The sequence below is a fragment of the Trachurus trachurus genome (genome assembly GCF_905171665.1).
Source record: "Trachurus trachurus genome assembly, chromosome: 7".
NCBI classification, from domain to species: domain Eukaryota; kingdom Metazoa; phylum Chordata; class Actinopteri; order Carangiformes; family Carangidae; genus Trachurus; species Trachurus trachurus.
This window is the reverse complement of record NC_139901.1, coordinates 11,876,962-11,894,432: the sequence shown is the minus strand read 5'-3', so window position 1 is coordinate 11,894,432 and position 17,471 is coordinate 11,876,962. Positions and strand designations below refer to the sequence as shown.

General features: G+C 43.6%; 1 protein-coding gene across 1 annotated transcript in view; it reads left to right on the top strand.

The window, feature by feature from the left end:
* agrn (agrin) overlaps positions 1-17,471 on the top strand; it is a 157,795-nt gene that overhangs the window by 116,226 nt on the left and 24,098 nt on the right. The window contains exons 18-25 of the mRNA XM_083976317.1: positions 1,267-1,392; positions 6,319-6,446; positions 9,561-9,675; positions 11,400-11,519; positions 11,713-12,129; positions 13,564-13,756; positions 15,163-15,378; positions 16,271-16,500. Coding sequence (XP_083832443.1) covers positions 1,267-1,392; positions 6,319-6,446; positions 9,561-9,675; positions 11,400-11,519; positions 11,713-12,129; positions 13,564-13,756; positions 15,163-15,378; positions 16,271-16,500 — 1,545 coding nt within the window. The remainder of the gene's footprint in view (positions 1-1,266; positions 1,393-6,318; positions 6,447-9,560; positions 9,676-11,399; positions 11,520-11,712; positions 12,130-13,563; positions 13,757-15,162; positions 15,379-16,270; positions 16,501-17,471) is intronic.

Genomic DNA, 17,471 nt, shown 5'->3' with positions numbered 1-17,471 from the left:
AAGGATGAGGATGTTAATTTAGTGTTCGGGTTTGAATCAGTTTCAGTTCAGGGTTCATTCAATTGTAATGGTTTAGTTTATGGTAAAGAACAAGGGAATGTAATTACAGTATGTAAATGATGGGTCACCACTAAGATGCTGTAGGTGTACTGGGATGTACTGTACAGTATGTGCGTGTGTTGTTCCTCTTACAGCATCTCTCTCTCTCTTGATGTCTCTGATTCTGACCAGTTCTAAGTGAACAGATCAGATGTGTGCACTGTTGAAATGTGCACTCATCTTTGGTAGTCTATGTGAGTGTGTGTGTGTATGTGTGTGAGTGTGTGTGTGTGTGTGTTTGTGTGTGTTTATTTGACGGCTTTCATGGCTCCCACTGGAGTCATGCAGCGTCCCCTTGGCTGCGTACTGCCCTCTCTCCTCCACCAGCGTTCTCCTCTTCAGCTCAGCATCTGTAAATCTACAGACCACACGCCAACAGATGCCCTATAAACCCCCCTCCCCACCCACAAACCCCAACTCCCACCCCCCCCCCCTCCTCTCGCATCCTTTGACCGTGAGTCCTTGAGCAGGACGTCCCTCGCCTCTGACGTCTTTACAACTTGTTTAGCCGCTAGCTGTTTGCCTCGGCGATTATTTCTAATCTCTGTGCGGCCATAAACTGCACTGCTTCAACCAAGACACCGCCTCCACGGGCACCATCATTAGAGAGGATGGAGGTTTGCTACACAATCTCATTCTTCAGAGAGAGAAAGACCAGCCACTTTTATATGTCCCAAGATAGCCAGATATACAGTGACCGTCACACAAATGACTGTATGTTTTTTTCTCTAAGGAGGACTTCAAGGTAACTGTCAGCCAATCCGCACTCAGCAGTTGAGGACCAAAGAGCCCCCACCCCCTATTTACGATGCCACATGTGTGATGTGACTGGCAACAGTGCCCATTATGTGTTCTCTGTCTGACAAGATGAGTTCCAGGTGTAAAATCAATCCCCATGAAAATGCTATATAATTGCTCCTGACAGATGCCTCAATCAGCCTCCAGTCAGCGGTCAGCAGACTAAGAAAACACGAGCATCTGAGCGAACAAGAGCGAGTTAAAAAGAAACAAAGGAAATCGTGGGTTTTTAAGATGAGAAACAACACCTGTCCTTAGTCGCTGCTTTAAAAAACAGCTTCCCTCTGGCTCTTTGAGATAAAGTGGGTCGAATCAATGCATTTTCTGAAACTTCATGAATTGTTTTGTGCCCCTGTGTATCACCTCCAGGTCCCACAATGGCGAGTACCACTGTGCCCACAGCCGAGGACAGATCATCCTGTGACAACACAGAGTTCGGCTGCTGCCCTGACGGCAAAACACCATCCAGCACTCCAGAGGGCGCCAACTGCCCCTGTAAGTCAGCACCACCCCTCACGAAACGCTTTGTCTAACCTTCAGATTACCTGGATATAACCTGTTGTTCCAGCTCTATGTCCTGTCCGTCGGTAAAGTGCGATAAGATGTGATAAGAGAGCTGGAGTGCGGACATCACGTCCTCACTAGCTGCTGTTGCACCAGCTTCTCTTAAATCAATGCACTCAGTCACAGGAGCTTAATTCTCTTTCTTCCATTGATCTTTTTGTAAAAGAGAAACATGTTCCTGCGTTTTACCGTCCATCTGCTAAGATGTGGGGAATGAGTATCTGCTGCAGCACCTGCAATTAGCTAGCATTGCTATTTGATTGCTGTGTGATGTTGGCAAAATCAAACAACAAACTTTGTCAGAATTCAAGAAACTTAGAGACTTAGATAATAAAATGAATTGCAATCTCATGCCTGTTCTGGGAGGCAGTTAGCTTAGCTTAGCATAAGAGCTGGAGGCAGATGGAAGCCGAGCTTTCCTCGTTCAAAAGTAAAAGAAAGAAAATCTTTACACATCTTAATCTCGCTAATTACCATTTTGTGTGTCTTTGTTTAATCCATGCACAAACAGAAATTGAATAACACATTTCCATTTTCCAATCTTAATGCTAAGCTAATTACCTCCTAGCTTCAGCACCAATAGTGCATTCATGAGTTGGAATAATCTGATTTGAATCTGAATTAATTCCTGAATAGAAAAAGTCTGCAAAAATACAGAAAAGTACAGAACTTGCTTAGTTACAAAACCACACGATAAGTTTGATGGTGGGAAACCTTTGATTTACCGTGAAAATTCAAGCACAGCAGATACATTATTTATCATCAATAATATGGTATTACTGTAGCTCATATCATATAGGTGTCATCTACAGAGAGCAACCTAGCCTGTTATCAATGTGTTGTTTAAACACAAAGAGAGAGAGAAAAAAAACTACAGCACGCCTTCTTTGTAGCAGCCATGTTGATCCCACATGCCAACTTCAAAGCAAGCAAACACACCAGATTTGGAAGAACAGATTCACAACTCGGGATATGGGAACGTTCTAGGAACATGAAAATGAATCACTAATACCGTACATAATAAGAGCGCTATCAATTTGCTCATTTATTTTTCAGGCAGAAAGCTAATTTTTTTGGGGGCTGTAATTTCTGCATGAACTACTCACGCTCCACTGTCCTCCATCTGCATGTTTGTGCAGGATTTTGCCTCAGACTACAATCACAGATCTGCTGAGGTTATACTGTGTAAAAATACAGTTTCACATATAATATCTACAGTACAACATCTGTGTCAAATAGAACAAATCAACATATCCTGTTGTGCAGGGTTATGTTGTTGGGCTGATCTTCTACTCTCCAATAGGTGCTTTTACAAACATTGATGATATTCTAAACTGTGTTTTCTTATTTATAGATCACAATCCCAAAACTTTTTTAGTGGCACTGAACAGTCAAATTAATTTTCTCTCCTCTATCCATTTTTAAAATTGAATTTATGTCTTTAATCACTTGATAAGATGAGAATCAACTCAATATATTTTCACGTTGAACGTCTACTTCGAGAAAAGCGATATTATAAACTGACGCGTCAGATGGTTTGTTACACAGAACCATCTGGAAAGGCTTTGTTGGAAACTGTTTGGAAAAGGGCAGGCGCTTTCAAAAAATACTTGGCAGGTAATTAGATGAACCATCTGTCCATCATATGAAGTAGTTGGAAAGTGGCGACGAGGAAACACAACACAACAACAAACTGTGGTCAGAGGAGCTTTGAAGCAGTTAGCATGTCGCTGTAGACAACTCTTAACAACTCTTGTAGACAAGCTACAGTACCTGTATTTACTTCCTTATGATGCTGATTGGTCCGAACCACTAGCTCGGTTCCTGACAGGACGGATTCACACTTGCAAGAAATCCAGCTGCCTTGCAAGGTTAGCAGCAATATTGAACCATCTGCCTTAAACAACCAGATGAACAGGTGGTATTTTTTATCTGCTGCAGTGCTTTCATGATTCACCTCCTCATATGTAAATGATCGTATTGCCAAGCGGAAAGAAGATAGAAAATAAACACAGAGTGAAACATTCAGTCTGACCTAAGTAATCCACATTTATGAATTTGACTATACATTACAGTCTGACTCTGCTATTAGTCATACCCCGCCTGATCCCCACTTCTCCACTTCAGCTGAAATAAGTTTGGTTTGATACAAGACTCAACATCATATTTTAGGGCCCCTGTGCTATGAATAACCATCTGTGTGTCTGTTCCTGCTTTCTCTATCTTCCTTCACCTTCTCTCCTCTTCTTTTAATCTCCCACCTCTTCTTTAACTCAGCCCTTCTCTTTATCAGTCAGTGTTCGGTATCTCCCTCTTGAGCTATATCTCAAGTCTTTTCTCTCCCTCAGCCCAGTCTTGCATCAGTTCATTTCTCTGTGGAGTCGAGCGGGGAGAGAGTCGAGAGACTACCAGAGGCCAACAAGCGCTGGTGTACCAATCAGTGCCTTCTGCCAGACTCGGTTCAAAAAGATAAAAGGGCTTCTTTCTCCCCTTTGCTTCTCTATCTCTCTCTCCCTCCATCCCTCGGTTGAAATCTGCTCTCTGTTTGTCCCAGTTGTGTTAGTCTGACTGGTTGTGAAAGTGGGGGTTTCTATCTGGCTCCCATGGGGGCTACAGGTCATGACTTGAAAGAGCTGAGGCTACAAAACAGTGTGCAGAGTTACATTTTCTGGCATGAACCCACCAGGTCCCACTGCCACACAGTCCATAAGGATGTGAGGCCACCTAGGACCGTTCAAAGCAACCTCCCCCCCCCCCCACCCACCATCAACCTCCTTCTCAGAATTTATAGAGGTGATGCGTGGAACGTGTCAGGGCTAGATTTCATGCCATTCAGCCTCAAATCCAAGACAACAGAAGTAACAAATCCACTAAAGCCCATAAATATTTATCTCAGCCAACAATGACGGCACATCAGCGATCGATACTTCATTCAGCTCAAGTGTTACCAATAAAAGCAGGCAGCACCATAGGCAGATCAATACGCCGGATCTTTTTTCTCCTGAGAATGGCTTAGCCCATTCTCCGCTCATTACAAGTGAAATGACACGTCCCCCGTGCTTGAATATCCACCGGCCGCCATCTCATTCTTCCCGCTTCCAGCTTATTGACACAAGGCCGACTGTCGCAATAATTGTTCGCTGTTCTCATTTTATCTAGACGTCAAATGGTGAAATGATTTGAGGTTGATTTTAGTCCAAACACTAGCAGAGATCTACAAAGCCATATTTTATGTACCACTCCACACTCCACACTGGATGTCAGACCTTGGTTCATTCACAAAGTGTAAAATATGTATGCAATCACTTGGAAGTAATGGTGATGGAGAGAGTTGTGGGTTTATTTGCATGGATGCTATGATAGCTTCCTCTGAGATCTCTGTAGCCAGTGTAGCTTAATGTGTGGTTGAAAAAATGACATAAGGTCCTCCATATGTTACATTTAAACAGAGCCACACGATTCATACAACATCAAAGATAATGGGCAGCCAATGCCCATGTGAGAGTTAATGGCACGCTAAGCTCCAGCTACTGTAAACTCTTCCATATGCCAAGGGAAGTCTAACAAATCCATTATATTTTACAGTTCACGAGAACCTGATAGTCAAATAGCTCCGTCCCCTCCTTTTATCTCTCTCTTTCTCTCTGTTTTTACGTCCGTCACGGCAGTGGGCCGGAAAATCACCCTCTCTGATGTTTGTCTTCTTTGCAGATTAAAAGTCAGATCTCTCGCTGTCCCCTCTCTTTTCTTTCTTCCCCCTTTATCTAATCGGGCCAAACCCTGCCCATTTGCCTCTATTTTATTGCCGCCGTCACATCTGAATCGATGTGTGCAGCCCGTGAAAGTACTGTAAAGACGAGTAGGGGGGGGGGGCGGAGACGGAGAGAACGCGAGCCGGGGCGGGGGCGTGTGTCTGTCAGTGACTGCTGTCCTTTTCATGCAATTTTAACCAGGCTGTGTCAGTCACCGGTCTGGTGGCATTAAAGAGACAATTACGGCTATCTTTCACGATAATCATACAAGTGCTCTTCCCATTCTCCCTGGTGTTGCTCAGGCAGGGGCAGCCATGATTGATTTGGGCAATTTGTTCTGCTGATTACGAGCGGCGTGAAAACCCGGCATCAGTGCCTCGCACGCTCCCCCTGTTCTTCACCTCACACACATGCACGCGCACACACACACACACGCGCACACACGAATCCCCTCACTTCCAGCTTTATTTCAAGCCCTCTCCTCTCTGGCAGCGGTACGGAGAGACTGTATAAAGAGTTGATAGATGTTGGACAACATAACCCCCAAGGTCGTGCTGGGAGGCTTTCTCTTTGCTGAAGGAGGCACTTTTGAGAGTGGCTGTGGGCTGTTTCTTCTTTAGTGTGTGTGTGTGTGTTGTTTTTTCCCTCATGTATTGTGTGTCTGTCTAACTTGTTGTCTTTTTACCCAGCCCTCCATGCCTCGGCCAGCTTTTGGGACACGTCTCGGTCTGGTAAAACTGGCCCATTTTTCCACTTTTCCTTTCTCTTCCGTCTCTGGTTCCTTCCTTTCTTCCTTCTCTCACATCTCACAGTCCATCTCTTCCACCACCACGACCTCCACCGCTTCACCTATAAAGGCCAAAACTCCAGCCCTTTTTAAACTCCCCCACCACCACCCCACCACCCCCACAAATAATCAGCAACACACTCACTAACCTCCCCTCGTCCAACGCACACAAACACACAATCCATCACTAACCCAGAACTGGCACTATACCCAGAATGAGCAGTGTGTGAAGGCAGCGGGAAGCGAGTGATAGAAGAAGGTTTGACCTGTTGGCTTTTCAGTATCACATGCTCTTCCCTCCCCCTCCTCTCTCTTTAGCCACCATGAAGTTCAGCGGTTTCCTGCACCTGGACCAGGTGGAGGGTCAGGAGATTTTCTACACCCCGGAAATGGAGGACCCCAAGTCCGAGTTGTTTGGAGAGACGGCCCGCAGCATCGAGAGTGCTGTAAGTATTTGGATAATATTTCCAGGCTTCATCTGCTGTAACACAATATCCTGCCCAAAAGTGTGATACTGTGTATCTTATAGCTTTAATATTTTCTCATATGTTTTGCTGCTACAGCTTCATTTGGTCTGTGTGACCAGTAAAAGTAGCTTGTGGTGGCTACTGGAAGTTCATATACAAGATATGAATAATTGAATCAGGTCAAAGACTTTCTGCCTCCTGTCCAGTACAGTAGTTATTTTTTTATCCTTTATTTTGAGGCAGCAGTGAAAACACAGCATAAATGAAACAAAGATACCTAACATCCCTCTGCTCTCCACTGTTTTTTTTTTATTTATTTAACAACCTTGTACAGTTTTGGAGATTGCATTTAAGAACAATGGAAACCAGCCTAAGCCTCCTTTAGCTCCTTGTTTTGGCAGTTGGTACTGTAGTTACTGCTCTGATTGACACCATTTCCAAACCAGATAAATGGAAAATGATGATGATTAGGGGTTACAGTAAACGTGTGTCTTCTGAATGTGTAATCAGGAAATAACAAGGTACAGTGGCCATTATTCAGAAAAAACCTTAACCTAGATAGTCTGGCTGCAAAAGGAGCATTGTGCTCTCCTAAGACTGAGGCAGAAACACCACTGAAATAATATTAAAAGGCATCATAAGACACAAAACTCTTCAACAAGAGCCAGAGTTATCGGATTCTTCCAGCTCCTTCAGGCAAGTTTCATTGCAGATTTTTACACACTTGACACTCCTGAAGCTGCTGAGTAATATTCTGCCACACTGGGCCGGAGTGATTTCTCTGGTCAGACATCTAATAGAAAAATAACAGCGTAAAAAAAGATGCTGGATACAGTCAGGGAGGGGGTCATACATCATATCAGAGGGAGACAATGCAGCCCAGCTAATATTTGATTTTTAATAAAAGGGGAATATTGGCAATCTGTTACATCAGGTGATCCCTAGAAAGGACTGTAGTGATTGAAGACCAGCTTTTGACCCAGGCAGGTAGAGCAGAAGAAAATAATATTTTTCACAGGATCGTGGTCCATCAATACGGTTGCAATAATTATTTCTCTTTTATTTCTTTTTCATGATTCAATATTGATCACAAGAACAGCAGAGTAAGAATTCCTCACATATGTTGCTAATTAATTTAGAATGTGCAAAGACTTTGGCAGTTTTTGTTTTATTTAACGCACTGTAAGCGTCAAGCTTTAGTGTGAATTAGTGTAGACATTACATGAGGCTTCCAGAAGTTTAATAAGAGAAGTAAAGAGAACTTGAAAAAAAAGAAAAAAACTCTGCAAACTAATTTGCAGATTGCTTGCCAAACACTCCACAGTATTGGAAAGCAGCATCTCATCTGAGATTAATTAAGATGTTTCAGTTATTTGAAAAATCAAGTCCTCATTCTGAATATGAGCCTCATAAATCTGGATGGTCACAAAGCCAGTTGCTGTTAGAGAGGCCGGCCCAGAGCCTGTACAGTAATCACTGTGAGTCCCGGGCGTTTCACCCCCGTCACATCTCCCCACTGTCCGTTTTCTCTGAGCTCAGACCTTTGAACAAATGTCTCTGTTGTCAAGCCAGGGCCTTGCTCCTCTGATGAAATGTGGGCTGGTGTATGTGTGTGTCTGTGTACACACAGTACACATCTACCAGCTGTTGAATCGGTGTCACTAACCCCCACTGGGACCTAATCTGCTACCTCACAGCAGTTTGTGCACGCTTGTGTGTGTGTGCGCTAGCTTGTTAGTGCTCTTAGCCTGTGTGTCTCTGAAGCCTGGTGTGCCACTTGACAGCAACCACCCCCTCTTCATCTTCCAGCACACACACACACACACACACACACGTTACATCGAGCAAGACATCGACACACAAAGAACGTTCACAGATATATATCGCACGCACACACCAAGCTGCAGCACATTTCTTTTGCAGTGCAGCAACCTCCTACAATTAGTGAATAAATGAGGATATGTGAGAGAAAGAGGAGGAGAGGAAAGAGAGATCAGGAGGTTTCTAAGTCAGCGTGTCCACAGAGGAGTTTGTCCACTACCATTTCCATCCCTAAGCTAGCTTTGGAGGATTTTATATTTGACCTGTCTACTCTGCTGTCACACTTCAGCCCACAAATTAAAGGCATTCAGTACATGGAGGGAATAATCTTTAACACCAGATCCTCCGGCTGAACTGCGCACTCTGAGTCATCGGTGTCACTGACAGAATCAGCAGCTTTTCTTTTTTTTTTTTGCATCGGACTTCATCCCCAAAACACGATGGATGGGATGTTCGGGCTAAACGTTATTTGTAATTTCCACCACAAAGCAAAAAAAAAAAAAAGAGTTCCATCTGAATGTGTCTCTTTAACAATTCTGTTTGGAGACCGGCTTTAGAAACATGCAGATGGGGAGTGTGGCCGCACACTCAGTGGAAACAATGCGACATAAGAGGATGCTCCAGTAAAGTGGGTTACCAAGGCCCTGTGATTTTTAACCAGCAGCAGAGATGAGGGCGAAGCGGAAGATTTTTCCTTTTGTTTCTGTCGTTGACTGAGTGTGTGTGTGAGCGTGATTAATCTGCCGGGGATGAGGGGGACAGTGAGTGTGTGTAACTCGTGTAAGTTTTAGCATAAAAATTGTCCAATTTTCAGATAAAATATTGGCCTAGATTTTGTTTGGCTGAAGGCAACAGTCTAAGTGCTGTAATGTCATTATTGCCCTAAAGGTACATTTTAGTCAAACCTCCTCTCAGAGCTCCTCTGGCTACTTACAACATGCACACAGCAGGGGCATCCGAAGCAAAAGCAATCACGAGCACATGTCAGGGTAGCACGACATTTATCTTACACCCCCCCCTCGAAAACTTGTTCCTGTAATTAATGCCACGGCTGCAGCTAAATGTCAATTTGTGCACCCACACCCAATAGGTTTCTTCTCCGCACCCCAATTTGAGAGGCAGTCTTTCTTCCTCAGAGACGGAGTACAGTCCTCCAGTATTGGACTCGCTGCTATGATAGCATGGAGCTCATTACCAGCCTCATTTATCATCTCTTCTTTCTTGTCTGTTCTCTCCTCCCACTCCCTCACCCTCTCTCTCTCTCTTCTTCAGCTCAATGAGTTGTTCAGGAAGTCGGAGGTACACAAAGACTTTATGAGCGTTCGAGTCCGTAACCTGGCACCCAGCAACTCCATCCTGGCCTTTGTGGAAGCTCACTTCAAGCCAGGTAAGAGTTAGAGATCTCTGAAGGGAGCAGAGCATTAAACAAAAAGTCTGCATAAACATAAATTAGCCAGCAGAGAAATATACTGTATGTGGCTGGAATCAATGTTTTGTGCCCCTTTGTCTCTGTAATGAGCAAAATTACTCACCAGAATTAAATGGAACTGGGATAAAAGTTAGGCCACTGGCCAAGGAAGACCTAATTAGATTTCCAGTGCAGAACAAGCCATTGTGTTGCCATGTTAAAGCACTTTACATTCTAACTCTTGGACTGTAAGGAAAGGGGATTCCTGAGTCCAGCACAGATCAGATTGTGTGGAGATCAATTTTATTTCACTCACTTATTCAATTTTGTAAATAACAGGTTTGGATAATATTTCGATATTCCAAACTGTTTTCTTGAAACCTACAGAAAATCCTTGCATCTGTGGCCTATTTGAAACAAACTCCCATTGTTCTTGAAGGAATTTGTGCAATAGCAGCAACCAAACTGAAGCTGCACATCATCACTCTGAGTAATCCTGCAAACTCAAATGACATTTTGCCTGAACCAGAGATGGTACGACAGACATAAAACTTTGATTGAAATGGCAGTGACTCAGTGTTTATGCCTCATTTATTGTTGCACAGTTCATCTGTGTATGAAACAAGACTGAAACCGAAGGTTTGTCGAAATGATCAAGATTTTTGTTTTGTGTTTTCTGTTGGAGATCTGGATTCTCTACTAAATGAAATAACAAACAACAGTTATTAAGTATTGTGCATCCTTGGCACAGGGACATGCTGCCTGAGAGTTTCCTTATTATTCTTTATTTGCCTTGTGATATTTTCAGGCACTGATTGTTTCTTCTCTTCTCATCTTTATCTCTTTTTAAATTTTCCTCTCAGAGCCGACTAAATCCCAGTTTTGCAACAATTTGCCTCAGTGTTAAAAAGAAAGAAAAAAAAAAGACCAACATCGTGAAATGGTTTTTACCTTGTATTGGTGTACATGTTAAGATTTGTTTTTGAGATTAATTAAGAGACAGGAAAAGTTACCCAGAATGCTGTTGAGATTGTTGGCTGGTGCGTAGCATCTGCTGAACAAGTTGACAGTTACCTATTTGTGATGTTTTGAAAAAAAGAAACATGCCCAACAAATCAAAACAGGAATGAACCTGCTGGTCCTGAATTACTGATGTTTCCTTGATCTGTTAAAGGTTTGTTTACTGTACCTCACCGATAGCACAATCACAGGCTTTCTCTTCAACGATGACAAATTGCCACACTTACAAAGTGCTGATTTCTCATTATTAAGACAAAGTTGTGTGTGCATAATAATTTAGCACATCATATGATTGATAAAGCACGACTTTGTCTACACAAAGCTCCTCTTGTACAACACAAACCACACCAACCCCACCCTGCTCTGCCTCCTTGTCTTTTTTACGAGTGTCGTTTAGCGTCCTTCATACCCTTCATATTGGGCAACGGGTGCTGTTAAGCAGCGCTCCTCCATGGCCAGTAAAGTGAACAGCTGCAGTGAGCGTTATGAGAGCAATTCATCTGGAACATAGTCAGACAAGCGAGGGGTGGAGGACAAGTGGCCCCGCGAGACCCTCCACCTGTCATACACAGGCCTTTCTGATATATCCAGCGTATCGCTTAAGAAGCCTGAGTCCTGTATTTGCTGTGGAGTGCTCCTCAGAGGCCGTGTCCGAAATGGTTTTAACCTTTTGTTTATTGTAGATACAAGAAACACGGTGGAGGACATCGAAGGAGCCCTGCTGAAACAGCTGAAGGCCTCCAAAGACACCAGCATCGTCGTGAAGAAGCCGGAGGACGAGAATATTCGCTTCACCAATTATGGTAATACTGTGTGGACTTAACAGGAGAGTGCGGGGATTAATAAAATGAAAAGGGGTTTTAAGTTATTCATGAGGTGATTTATCAAAGGTTTTAAGGGTCCTGAATAGGAAATCTCAGGACTGCAGGCCCAACACACTTTAATGTCTCTCTTGCTTTCTCTAATTTCCTTTGTTCTCTGTGGCTCTGTTGACAGGACTCTCCTCCGTCCCCTTCTTCACCACCACCACCACCACCACCGCCGCCGCATCCGTCACCACAGCCGCCCCCACCACCACCACCACCGCAGCCACCACCACCACCACCAGGCTGCCACCAACCACCACCCCTTACTTCACCCGTCGGCCCACCCGCAGGCCCCTCAGACGCACCACCACCGCCTCGGCACCGGCCACCACCGCCCCGGTCCTCTACACCACCACCACGCCTTTCCCCACCACCACCAAGCTGCCTCCCACTTCCACCGTCGCCCATTTCAAGGATAAAATTCCCCACGAGCACCAGAAGCCGTGCGACTCCCACCCATGCCTCCACGGCGGCACCTGCGAGAACGAGGGCAGCGACTTCACCTGCAAGTGTCCGGCCGGGCGAGGAGGCACCGTGTGTGAGAAGGGTGAGCAGCAGGAACTTTGTTCTACAACATTTGTTGTTATTTTGAAATCAAAAGTTTTAAAAATTGATCTTATTTCAAACTCATCTAATAAAATGAGCTGGAACAGACTTTGCCTGTAATTTGGTACAATTGGAATTAGCAATTTCAAAGAAACCACACAGAGAGTCTGACTTTTACACTGATTATACAGCAACTAAGAGGCGCACTACTTTCCATTGTGCCAGTCATGCCTTTTAGCTGTTTTATAATCACTGTTAACCACATCCTTAAGTGCTTTGATACATTTATAAAGTAGCAGAAGCACACTGTTGCAATAGAAAAATCAAACACCAAAAAGACAAATTACAAAGAAAAATATTAATGAACTGTATTTCTTCTGTTAAGTAGTTTTGTGTACAGTAATTGTGGGTTCACAAAGTGGCTGCACAGTGACACCTTAAGTAGCCGTGTGTGTAATGACTTTCACTTGGTGTTATCTGGTCACAGATGTGGATTTATTGGGTCATTTGAAGCTCAACAAGGCAACAGAATTCAGAGTGGAGGACAAAGGTTGTTTCATACCAGATTTTTTATATTTTTTTCTCTAGAAAACTTGAAAACAAAGATTTGAGATGCGGCTGCACTTCGAACTCATCTCAAGTGATTCAGACAGGTTCAGCAGCTCAGAAGTCAGCAGCCACTGAGCCGTTCACTAAAGGCAACTCAGAATCCAATCAGCACCACACAGAAAATCATAAATCAAGGGGCCACTTGAGAAACACAACTCTTGTTTCTTCCCTCTTACCCTACTTTGGGACTTTTTTGGCGGGGGGGGGGGGGGGGGGGGGGGGGGGTGAAGAGCAAGTTCATGCAGCTGCATCTTAAGATAATTGACACTAATTGCTTTGATGGGGATTAGCTGGTGAGAATCAGTGTGTGTCTTTGAGTTAGAGTGGCTAAATGAAGTCACACGTACGCATACACACCCTCCCACACACACAAACGCACACAAGCAAAACCACCCCCAGATCAATCAAGTCATTAGAAAACAGGGAGCTCATCAGCTGCCATTCTCCACGGAGAGATGGACAGAAAGACAGATGGACGGAAAGAAAAGGAGCCCGAGGGGGAGAAAATGGATGATAATAATCATAATTGTCAAGTAGCAAAAAAACAAAGGTTTCTTGTGTGTATGTGACGGGAGAGAGGGTTAAAAGCCCAGCTCCCTCTCTTTCTCAGCCTTTTTCTTTTGATGATGTGTTTCATCAGGCGTCTTGGAGAAAACATCAGTCTTTAAATAAAACCGATAGAGAGGCTTATTTACTTGACATCACGAGCCAGTGACACACCACCAACGCTCACCCTTAATTATGCACATTAAATGCCTATTACGCCACGATAAAGCAAATCACATAATAATGACAGTATTGGCTGGTTGTCTTCATTCCCCCCCAGTGATCAAGTACTACATCCCATCATTCGGAGGCCAGTCCTACTTGGCCTTCCAAACCATGAGGGCCTATCACACCGTCCGCATCGCCATGGAGTTCAGAGCATCCGAGATGACTGGCATCCTGCTTTACAACGGCCAGGAGGGCAAGAAGGACTTCATCTCTCTGGCTCTGGTCAATGGCAGTGTGGAGCTAAGGTGAGTGTGGGCACAGTGAGTGAAGATGGGTGACATCATTGTCGGCCGCTGATTTCTGCTCTATTTTTCTTTTTTCTTCTTTTTTTTTTAGATTACATTTGATGAAACTTTAATGATCCCCGTGAGGAAACGGGGTCATGGCGGCAGCAGCTGAGAGTGGATGTAGATAAGAATAAAACAAACAGAGAGAGCACCAGAGATAATGAGGCAAATAATTACAGCGAGTAAACATGTTGAAAACCACGCTGCCAAGAAATAAATAATGTTACAGAAGCGTTTTGACAGATTTTGCAGGTTAAGGCTGTGACGCCATCCTTTCAGAAATATGTTAGCATTTACAAATAATCCGCTCACATGATCACAATTACAGATGGTGGGAACATGAGCAGGAGGTCCCAATTTGGCATTTCAAATGTTATTTTTTAATTACACACACACAAACACACACACACACATATACATACAGTATATATATATATATGTAATGAATTATAGAATTAAAGCTTGAGATACAAATGGGAGGTTCGTATTTACAGATGGAAGCGAAGACGTATAGAAATGCATCCAGAAATGGCTCGCACTTTAAATTAGACTGTCATTTGTTGACTGTCCATGTGAACAATGTTTTTTGTCAACAGCAACAAAAGTTTCATCAGATGAATCTGTTGAAATTAGACACATTTCCTACCAGAAACCAGAAGCAAGAAGTATTGAGCTCTCTCATGACAGCAGAATTACATGACTATACACAAGAAATGTGAATGAACTAATTAGCAATTCTGCACTGCATATGTTGCGGACCTGTTAATTTAAACACCACACACTTAAGTTATCTTCTGGGTCTCATGTTTCCCACTGACCCCCTCGAAGCATTGTCAGTTTTTTTTTCCCCAACCTGGCCACGTTTGGATTTCTCTATTCACAGTAAAATCAATAGCAACCTAAAGGAGATCATTAGTCACTTGTGCTTTCAAATGGAGCTCTGCCTCAATTCCAGAAATACAGCTGTGAGATTACCACCCACAGCTCTGCAAATCCAAGACGTGGGGAGAAGAACTAATTATTTGTGGCAGATAATTGCTCTCAGGTTGTGCTAATACTACCACATGAGTGGGTGCACATACACAACAGCTCTTTTCTGTGATGATATGGCCTTTTTCTCAACAAATCCCATTAGATAAAAGGTTGAATTAAAAAGAGGGCGTGAAAGACATTTTTAAGTGAGTAACAGCCTCATTTCGGTCTCATAGTTTGGAATCCCAAACGAGATGTATTGTACCCTGTCTGTGTGCTCTCTGGTGAGAAACATGGGCAGGTTTCTTCCCGTCATTAGGTTGTGCTCAGACGTGCACGGGTATAGGTGACTCTTTACAGATATAAGACGTGTTGTCCCTCCATTTCCTCAGGTTCAACACTGGCTCCGGCACAGGCACAGTGATCAGCAAAGTGCAAGTCAGTCAGGGCCGCTGGCATCAGCTGGTGGTGACCCGCAACCGCCGGCACGCCATGCTCAGCGTGGACAACGAGCCACATGTCGAGGGCCAGAGTCCACGCGGCACCGACGGCCTCAACCTTGACACCAACCTCTTCATCGGAGGAGTGCAGGAGGACATGAAGCACGAGTACGACCTTCTACCTTACACTTACACAACATTATGATAAGAATCAAGGCGGGAAATTAAACCGTCAGCTGTGATTTGATTAACTGGAAAATTTCAGTCTTCAGCTTTTAACAATGATTCCATGATTCCACTAACTCCAATTTTACACTTCTGTCATGTTTTTGCACAGTGAAGTTGTCTAACATCCTCATCCAGGTTAACCCTGTAGGGGGCTCTTCAGGAAATGAGCTCTGGGTCCTTATTGACCCCCAGTTGCTGTAATTTGGCTTAATACAAGTTAATTTACATGTCAACATGTAAGAACAGATGGAGTGAATACTCTTTTTCAGCTGGTAATTGCAGATGCAAACTTGTTTGGTAACATTCACTTTACTAATGCATGTTGTTAATGAGTTTAGCTGTTGATCCAGCCTTTCATGTGCAGCAGTTCTTTCAGGATTTTATTGTTAAAAAGCAAGTTACAAAGTCATGATGTGCAGTAACTGTTAAAAAAAAGAGTCAAATCAGTGCAGTGTAAGTAATGACAGGTAGCTCTATAACTCAGTATACAGACCAGATGTAGCAACATCTGTCTGAGGTGTTTATTATAATGTAACAGGAGGATTTCATATGTGGTGGTTTGGATCTCTCTTGGCAACACTTTCTGTCTCTGAGTCACATGTTGTTAAAGGAACCAATCAGAGGCTAGAAGGATTTAGACTGAGGTAAATATACTGTAGGCAAAACTACAGGGAGGGATTCAGGTGATTACAATATCTGTTTTTCAAGATGCATATGTGAATATTTATAATTGTGTTGAATATCTAAATAAGAATGTTTGTGTACCGAGATGCATTGTTGTATTTGGTTCAGCAATAATATGCGGCATCTTCTTGTTCCTTTCCCTCCTCAGCGTGATGGAAAGGACCGGGGTGGCCACAGGTCTGGTCGGCTGCATCCGCTTGCTGGATGTCAACAACCGGGTGCTCAACTTGCAGGAGCACGGAGGTGACAGTCTGTACGGCAGCGGTGTGGGTGAATGTGGCAACAACCCCTGCCTGCCCAATCCCTGTAAGAACGGCGCCACATGCCAGGTCAAGGAGGCTGAAATGTTCCACTGCAAGTGCAGCAAAGGATTCTGGGGTAAGATGCCAAAAAGAGAAAAAAGACTCGCCCATACTGCAGAGGTGTAGTTGAGCAGTTTTTTTTTTACAAACATGGACTCTTGATAAGTTTATTTCATTGTGCAGCAGGGAAGGAAGTAGAAAATATGTTTTATTCGTATGTAATTTTCAGACGTCACCTTGTTGTTAATATTATGTTTATATCCCTGCCTGGCTTTCTCTGTGGGGATTCACTGTGGTCATGACTTATCACAAATCCTAAGTAAGCTTGACAGCCTAATTTGACAGTGTAACTCATGCCCCCAGCAGGAGCGCTGGGAGACATTTTGTAAACACCAACATCATCATATCCAAGTGTCCAATGCAGAAAATGAGAGATTAAATGTTGGAGCAGAAGAGAAAACATGGAAACTTCCACCACACGCCCAGTGATTGGCTTTTGGCCTATCTCTTCTTCCACATCCCTTCCTCGTGTCTTTTTCTCCCTCCAGCTGACGCCAACTAACAAGCAGCTTTGAGGAAAAATAGTTTAGATCAGACATCGTAAGGGTCCAGCCAAGCGTTGCCCCTCGCTGGTCGCACTGAACCCTACTGCAGAAAGTTTCACACCAGAACCAAATTAATTGTCAGAGTTAACTTTTATGCTTGAATAGGAGAGTATTTTATACCGACATGGAGGCAGCTCAGCGGTTAGTGAACCTATTTTCTCTAAAAGAGCAATTTACCTTGAAGTGAGAATGTGGATGGGTCAGCTATTGCCTCACATTATTATTACCTTCTATACAGGTGGTGTTTTTATGTTTTCTTGTTATTGAGGAGCCTAGGCAGAGGTTAAAAATAACCCTGTGTTATGAAGACGCATTGCTGTGATCAAAGTTGCGTTGGCAAACGGATGGTGATAATGAGATTTGGACCACTGCCTGCGGACTCACATTCAAGTTAATTTTGTCATCATGTCAATTTAGAAAGTGCCCACGATTGCTGATATCT